This window comes from Trichechus manatus, unplaced genomic scaffold (genome assembly GCF_000243295.1).
Source record: "Trichechus manatus latirostris isolate Lorelei unplaced genomic scaffold, TriManLat1.0 scaffold00045, whole genome shotgun sequence".
Lineage (NCBI taxonomy): Eukaryota > Metazoa > Chordata > Mammalia > Sirenia > Trichechidae > Trichechus > Trichechus manatus.
Genome location: NW_004443981.1, coordinates 4281680 through 4289990, shown reverse-complemented (window position 1 = coordinate 4289990; position 8311 = coordinate 4281680). Strand labels below are relative to the sequence as shown.

Sequence of the window (8311 nt, the reverse complement as noted above, 5' to 3'; positions counted from 1 at the left end):
GCCACCGTTGACATGGTTGCATCATGTGACCTAGTATGTGCTCTATTTTTTCTTAGTGCTTCAGCCAACCCTTCCTATTTAGTGTCCTGATGGTGTATCTCTAAAGAGAAAAAAAAGCAGAAGATTTGAACTTTATCTAAAGTGAATTTAAAATACATAATTATAATTCTTATTTCTGTAAAAATACTTTGTCAGTTTTTGAAATATGAGTGCTTTAATGGAAATTCTTCTATTGATTACCTAAAACATATATACTTCTGTATTATTTAGATAAAATGGAGAGATACTTTGCTTGTTCTAGCAAAAGTTTCCCCGAAAAGGATGAAATATTCAAGTTGTATCTTTCCTCAGCTCACTTGGTAAGGTCCAATAATAGTATGTATTACTGACCCTCTGTAGTCCTTTTAAGTCCATGTGTAAAACCAATAGCACTGTACTATGTATTTTCAAATACCTTCTACTCTTTTCAGACTTGGGGAGGGGAAATTCTATATACAGTGAAACCTGCGAAAGCCAGAACCCGTGTAAGACAGAAACCTGTCAGAGAAGGAAAACTCAAATATTTTCCATTAAAAGGAGTGATAGAGAAGTGGTGAGATTGCACCCTGTCAAAGACGGAAAACTTGAAAGACCCGGAAAAGCAAGGCAGTCTTGGCAAGTTCCAGCTCTCAGAGGTTTCATTGTAAATAATAATATTTTCTATCCTTTTTATTCCGTGGATCAGGTAAAATATTTTATTTAGCCATGTACCCTGGGTGTTTTTGCTCAGTTTAAAAAAAAATTATGCTTCCTTCCCACTTTTTAAAAAAATATCGGCTGTAAGGATTTTCTTTTTTTTTATGGGACTGATTTATCCTTTTGAAGTTTGACAGCTGTGGCCTGTTTGAGAAAGAAAGTTACCTCACATAACCTTGAGAAAGAATCTTTTCCTTTTATAACAACTACCACATTGCAGTTGTCACTCTGGGTAGGAATAATTTGATTCCTTTGATTCAAATAATAGGAGACAGCAAACAACAATAAAATTAAAACTACTGTTAAAATAGCCATGCAGCAAATGCCAACAAAAACATAGTAAATAAAAATGTACAGATTGCCCAAAAATTTATGATAAATGTAATAAAAACAAGGAAAAACACTTCATGAAAACAAATGCATTTATCCCCAAATCTGCTTTGACTTAGTCCCTAATTCCTTTTTAATATGCCAACATGTATTTATCTTTTTACTTACATCAATTGTGAAATGCATGCCCATAAAGTCAAAAGTACCTTTCATATTTGCGACTATATATTCTGGGAAAAGAATAGGCTTTGGAGGAAGACAGACCTGCAAAGCTGGTGTCTCCTGCCACTTACGGTCTGTGTGCCCTGGGGTAGGTTACCTAACCTTTCTGACCTTCTGTTTTATCCTCTTAAAAAGGGAATTATAACCTACTTTTTGGGTAGTTGTGATGTTGTAGTTCTAGTAGAGGTATTAGTAGTAATAATAGCTAACATTTAGCAAGTGTTTATGTGTATTAGGCATTGTTCAAAGTGTTTTGTTCATTGTGGCATTTAATCTTCACATTTACTCTTCTGTAAGGTAAGTACTATTACTGTCCTTTCCTGACAACCCTATTAAACAACACAACTCCCCTCCCCAGGCCCAGTGCTCCTGATTTCCCTTCCCTGCTTTTATTCTTATAATTTATTTTACTTATTCTATCTATCCATCCATCTACTAATTTCATCCATTTAGTCTGCCTCCTTGCCAACCCCCATTAGAATGTAAGTTCCATGAGGGCGAGGATTTTTGTGTTTTGTTCACTTTTGAATCCCCAGCACCTGATTGATAGTAACGGCCTAGTACATACTTCTGGAATGAATGTGTCTCTGCATTTTGTAGATACAGAAACTAAAGCTCAGGTAGGGTAACTTGCCCAAAGTGATCTTAACCACTAGAACTAAATGAGATAAAGCTCTTATTATCTGTTTCATGTTGGTGTTCAGTAAAAGCCCCCATTTTTTATTGTTATATTTTTACGTATCTTCTCAAAACTGGGAAATAGCCAATAAAATGCAGTAAAAAGAATTTTGCTTTATACATTTGCTTCCCTTATTATTTAGACACAAAATAATGATCTTTTAAAAATGGGAATTTTTATGTGTGATAGCATGTGGTTTGATTCTTTGTTTAGTAAACATAATAACTTTATACCTATTTCTGTGACAGAAAAGATTATTATAATGATTCAGTTGAAAGCTATTATGACATTAACATAATAAGTTACTGAGTTCTGAAAGGGCACTTTTAAAAATAGATTTTTTTCCTAGCTAGAGATTAGAATTATTAAAAATAACAGTCTTTAGCACCATCTGCTTTCCACAGGTTTCTCTTCACTTTTAGATTAGTAGAATATTCTTCTCTCCACCAAATTAATTGTTATTTCTTGTTTGTTTTTTTCTCTTTCCTAAAGGAAATCCAGTGTTTTTTCCTAATTGAAGATGAGGTTGCTTCAAGGGGGATTCTAAGCGTGTTTACATCCAGAGGACTTGCTCCCAGTTTGGAAATCATAAATAGTACATATACTGGCATCTTCCACTTTAATTTAACTTTGGTGATTACATTTTATTTTATTCTGCAATATGTTATTAACAAGAAGCATACTTTCCCTTATAGGATGTGGTTTTTAAAAATAGCTGGTTCAGAGTATTGCATTTATGTATGTCTTAAACCTAACAATAAAGTGTTTTGCTTTAAATAGTCACATATCTTTTAGAGAAAGAGAAGAAATGAAAGAAATACATATGGTTTCTTACTATTTACCTACATATTTACCATTTTTACTTCTCCTCGTTCCATTCGGTAGATTCAAATTGCCATCTGCTAGGATTTCTCTTCAGCCTGAAGAACTTCTTTTAACATGTCTTATAGTTCAGGTCTACTGACAATGAATTCTCTGGGTTTATTACCCCTCTGAAAATGTCTTCCTTTCTCCTTCTTTTTTTTTCTTTTTGGTAACATCTTTATTGAGGTATAATTCACATATCATACAATCCACCCTTTTGAAGTATACAATCAATGGTTTTTAGCATTTTCACAGAGTTGTGCAACTATCACCACAATCCATTTTAGAACATTTTATCACTCCAAAAAGAAACTCCAGACGTTTTAGCTATCAGCCTCAAGTTCCCCCAATTCCACTCCTAGCCCTAGGCAACCACTAATCTACTTTCTGTCTCTACAGATTTGCTTATTTTGGACATTTTGTATAAATGAAATCATACATAGTCTTTTGTGACTGGCTTCTTAGCACGTAATGTTTTCAAGGTCCATCTATATTGTAGCATGTATCAGGACTTAATTTCTTTTTATTGGTGAATAATATTACATTGTATGGCTGTATCACATTTTATTTATCCATTATTCAGCTGATGGAAATTTGAGTTGTATCCACTTTTTAGCTATTATGAATAATACTGCTATGAACATTCATGTACAAGTTTTTGTGTGGAAATATGTTTTCACTTCTCTTGAGTATACAGATGGGTCATATGGCAACTCTAACTTTTTGAACAACTGCCAGATTGTTTTCCAAAGTGGCTCTACTAGTTTACCTTCCCACTAGCAATTTAAGAGGGTTCCATTTCTCCACATCCTCACCAACACTCATTATTATCTTTTACATTTGAGCCATTCTTGTGAGTGTGAAGTGGTATCTTATTATGGTATTGATTTGCCTTTCTCTGATGACCAATGATGTGGAGCATCTTTTCATGTGCTTATTGCTGTTTGTATATCTTCCTTGGAGAAATGTCTACTCATATCCTTTCCACATTTTTAATTGTTTTGTTAATTTCATTTTCATATTATTCATCACAAGTGTATAGAAATACAATTGATTTTTGTATATTGATCTTGTATCCTACAACCTTGCTGAACTTGTATATGAGTTTTAATAGTTTTCTCGTGGTCACATTCATTTTTTAATACTTCTGTAAGACAAATAATACCTAATTGACTTTTCAGTTTCTTTCAGCATTTTAAATATGTCATTCTAATGTCACCTGACTGGCATTGCTTTGGAATGAGAAATCTGCTATTTTATTATTGTCCCCTGTATATAATGTGTTATTTTTTCTCTGAATGTCGTTAAGACTTTCTCTTTGTATTTACTCTGATTGGCGTTTGTTGGTCTTCTTAGATTGTATATTCATGAAATTTGGAAAATCTTTGGCTGTTATTATTTCAAAAAAAATTCTACCTTTTTCTGTGTCTCTTTTCCTGTTGGAGCTCCAATTATACACATATTGAAACACGATATTATCCCTCATGTCTTTTCCCCATCTTTCAGATTGGATGATTTCAATTGCTGTATTTTCAAGTTCATCTCTGTGTGTTGCAAACAGTTAACATGCTCAGCTGCTAACCAAAATGTTAGAGGGTTGACTCTTACCCAGAGGCACCTCAGAAGAAAGGCCTGAGATCTACTTCCAAAAAATCAGCCATTGAAGACTCTATGGAACACAGTTCTACCCTGACACACACTGAGTCGACTCAATGGCAACTAGAATGGATCTTCAAATTCACTTATTCTTTCTTTTGCAATCTCCAATTTGTTGTTGAGCCCACCTAGTGAATATTTCATTTCAATTATTAAACTTTTCAACTTTACTCTTCCCATTTGGTTTTATTTTTATTTTCATTTCTATGTTGAGAATCCCTATCCATTCACTCATTAGGACAAAACTCTCCTTAAATCTATGTACATAGCTGCTTTCAAGTCTTTGTCTGCTATCTGGACTCACTTTGAGACAGTTTATTTTCTACCTTTTTTCCTGAGTATGGATTACACACTTCTGTTTCTTTTCATGTCTTGTCAGTTTTGGTGGAAAACTGGACATTGAAAATAATTAGCTGTAGCAACTCTGGATTCTCATGTTCTTCTGAGGATTTGTTATTGTTGTTCTAAAAGGCAAATAACTTGTCTTGGCTTAAACTGCAAACTGTCTTATTTGTGGTTTCAGCAGCTGATATCTCTGCTGAGTTCTTTCAGCTTCCACTGTGGATTTTTTTTTTAAATCTGACCCCTCTGGGGGGTCTCCTCTGTACTTGTGTTGCCCAAGAATTTGGGCAAAGTTTATATTTAGATTTTAGGGCTCACTCTTTTTGCAGTTCCCTTGCCCCTAGGATTTTCCCCTTGAATTCCCAAATGCTCTGTCAACCCCAAGCTCTGTCCTCTGACGTATCAAACCAGTAGTACTTCATTTCTGTTACCTGAGCTTGGCTGTATAGTATTGCATTATGTGGCTATGTTATTATATATATCTGATGAACATTTTAATTGTTTCCAATCTTATACTATTGCAAAAAATGATGTCATAATATCCTTGAGCATATTTTATTTCATGCATAGGTGAACATAATGTAGACTGCATTCCTAACAGTGAAATCTCTGAGTAAAAGGGTATATCCACTTAAGATTTTGATAGATACTGCCAAATTATCCTCCATTACAATTTACACATATGCCAATGATGTATGAGAGTACGTTTTCCCACAGCTTCACTAAAAAATAAGTTGCATAACTTTTTGAACTTTGCCAATATATAGGGTGGAAAATAGTGTCATATGTATATTGCTTTCAATTCTCTTATGATTAAAGAAGTTAAGCATCTTCTCATTTGCTTAAGATATTTATATCTTCTTTATTGTGAACTGTCTGCTTTTGTTCATTTTTCTACTAGACTTGTTTTTGTAAGACCTCTTTATACATTAAAGAAATTAGCTCTTTGTGATGTGTGTCAAAAATATTTTTTCTAGTTCATTATTTCTATTTTGACTTTGTATATGGTGCTTTTGTTCCATGAAGAATTTTACGCACTCTGGGATCAGTATCATAGCTAGAGGGGCCTTTCTCATGCCAAGAGGTAATTAAAAATATTCCCATGTTTTCTTTGAAAATTTTATTGTTTTAATATTTTTGATCCATTTTGAATTTATTTTTATTGTAGCATGAGGTAGAAATCTGACTTTTTTTGTATGGATATTGAATTTTTCCAACATGATGTACTAAATTATCCATTTTTCCTCCTTTTATTTGAAATACTTCCTCCATGGATCTGAGCTTATTGGACTTTCTAGTATGTTTCCTTGATTTGTCTGTCTATTCATGTACCAGTGCTTCACATTACTACTCTTTAGAATTAACTTGTCTATTTAAAAAATGTTGAGCTTAAGTTAATGTAAGAAAAATTGATATTTTTATGATGTTGAACATTCCTATCAAAGAACATGGTGTACTTTTATATTTGTTAGTCTCCTTTTTTTCTGTGTCTCTAATCTTTTAAAGCTTCTTCGTATAGATCTTGCAAATTAGTTCTCTCTTGATATTTCATCTATCATTGCTATAAAATAGTATAAATGGAGTTATATCTTCCATTACATCTTCTAACCAGCTGTTGTTTAGCTATATCAGATCTACTAACTTTTGATCACTAATTTTGTCCCAGCAACCTTACTGAATTTTCTAATAAATTCAGCTTGATTCTCTTGAGAAGGAATTGCATTGGTTAGTAACACCACAATAATATTGAATTATAGTTGTAATAAAGTCATTCCTGACCTTAATAAAAATACTTTTAGTGTTTCCCCATTAAGCATATTGTTAACTTGTGAGCTGAACATAATATATTTCATGTTAAGAAAGTTTTATCTATTTCTATTAATAATTTTTTAAAAGAAAATTGAATGTTGAATTTTATCTGATGCCTTTTCAGGATCTGTGTAAATAATTATAAATGGTTTTTTCTCTTTTGATCTTTTAACATTGTTAATTATTTAAAAGATTTTCTAGTATAGTACTATACGTTATTTCCTTAACTTGGTCAGACATATTATTTTAATATACTCTTGAATTCTACTTGCTAAACTTGTATTGAGAATTTTTACATCTGTATTAACAAATAGAATTTCTCACATGCAATCTTTGTTGAGTGCCTACTGTTGTCTTCATTTTCCATTCCCTCCCTACCCATTCTGGGGGTTATTCACCCTATAAGGTTGGATATAAGCAATGATAAGAACAGAGAGAACTGTGCTAACACTTAAGTGTGTGTTTCTCCCCTCCTCATTATAATGTCATAGTTGGGGGAATGAAAACCATTACCAGGGAAACTGGGAATGTATCATGTGCAATTCACCCTTAGTTGGAATTGTACTTCATTTGATGAAACTCTTAACTGATTGTCAGCTCATATTGTTGGTATTCTCAGAACAACAACAACTACAACAGTAACTAACAGTTATTGAATGTCAATGTCAATCACTGTTCTTAGTGCTTAACTTGATCTCATTTAACATTCACAATAACTCTAAGAAGTAGGTAGTATTGTTATTCCCAACTTACAAATGAAGAAGATGACTTACATAGAGGTTAAGGAACCTGTGATATGTCACACAGGTAGGATTAGATTAAGCAAGATTCAAACCCAGGCAACCTGGCCTCTGAGTCTGAGTTCTAAACATAAATATTCAATTTTCCCCTTTGTATTTCGTCTGTCTTTTCATAAAGTCTAGGTAACCTGTACGTACTCCCCTGCATTCACTGACCTCGCACATTCTATTTCTCTCAATTGACATTGATTTCTTCCTTTCCTGGAATTTATCTTTCTGTTCACTCAACATCTACTATGAGTAAACTAAACCTCTAGGAGCATTGAAGTCATCTGCTCATTTCCTTCATTGCATTCTAAGAAAGCATCTTTTTTTCTCCCAGTGGTCTAGTATATATTCAGCCCTTAGCTGTTTATGCTTATTAATACTATTATACTTTAGCTAATACATAGAGAGCATGAACAGATGTTCAAAGCACCATGTATAGATTACTTTTTTAGTTTTGATTTAGTTAATTTAGTTGTTCTTGAGTATTTTCTCCTTTTTATCCCTTTCTCCCATTACTTAGTGGAATAAATATGTTTGTCCAATCTGTTAAGTCTGGAAAGTGTTCATAAATGAATTGAATCCAGGTGATTTTGGAAAATGGCAAGCGTGAAACTCTGATAGATGAAGAATAGTGTAGAAAAGTCAGGCAGAAGAGGCTGAGCAGGGATTTTTCCAAACCCAGAGATACCAGTTAATGATAAAATCACAGAAACTAGGACAGTGCCAGTGTACTAAAACATCAAAAACCTCTTGCCATTTAGAGCCATTACAAACCATCACTAAAGTGAGCATCTGGACTTTTCTTCATTAAGAAAGTCCTCCTATTGAATGCCAGAAAAATATTCCCTTGCCTCTTGCATGTGTATGCAATGTTCTGGCATTCACT

The 8311-nt window shown here is 33.3% G+C and overlaps 1 protein-coding gene across 1 annotated transcript in view; it reads left to right on the top strand.

The window, feature by feature from the left end:
• The first annotated feature begins 275 nt into the window (after window positions 1–275).
• Window positions 276–8311, top strand: part of CATSPERB (cation channel sperm associated auxiliary subunit beta) — a 157398-nt gene continuing 149362 nt past the window's right edge. Inside the window, exons 1-2 of the mRNA XM_012555631.1 lie at window positions 276–359; window positions 2459–2599. Coding sequence (XP_012411085.1) covers window positions 276–359; window positions 2459–2599 — 225 coding nt within the window. The remainder of the gene's footprint in view (window positions 360–2458; window positions 2600–8311) is intronic.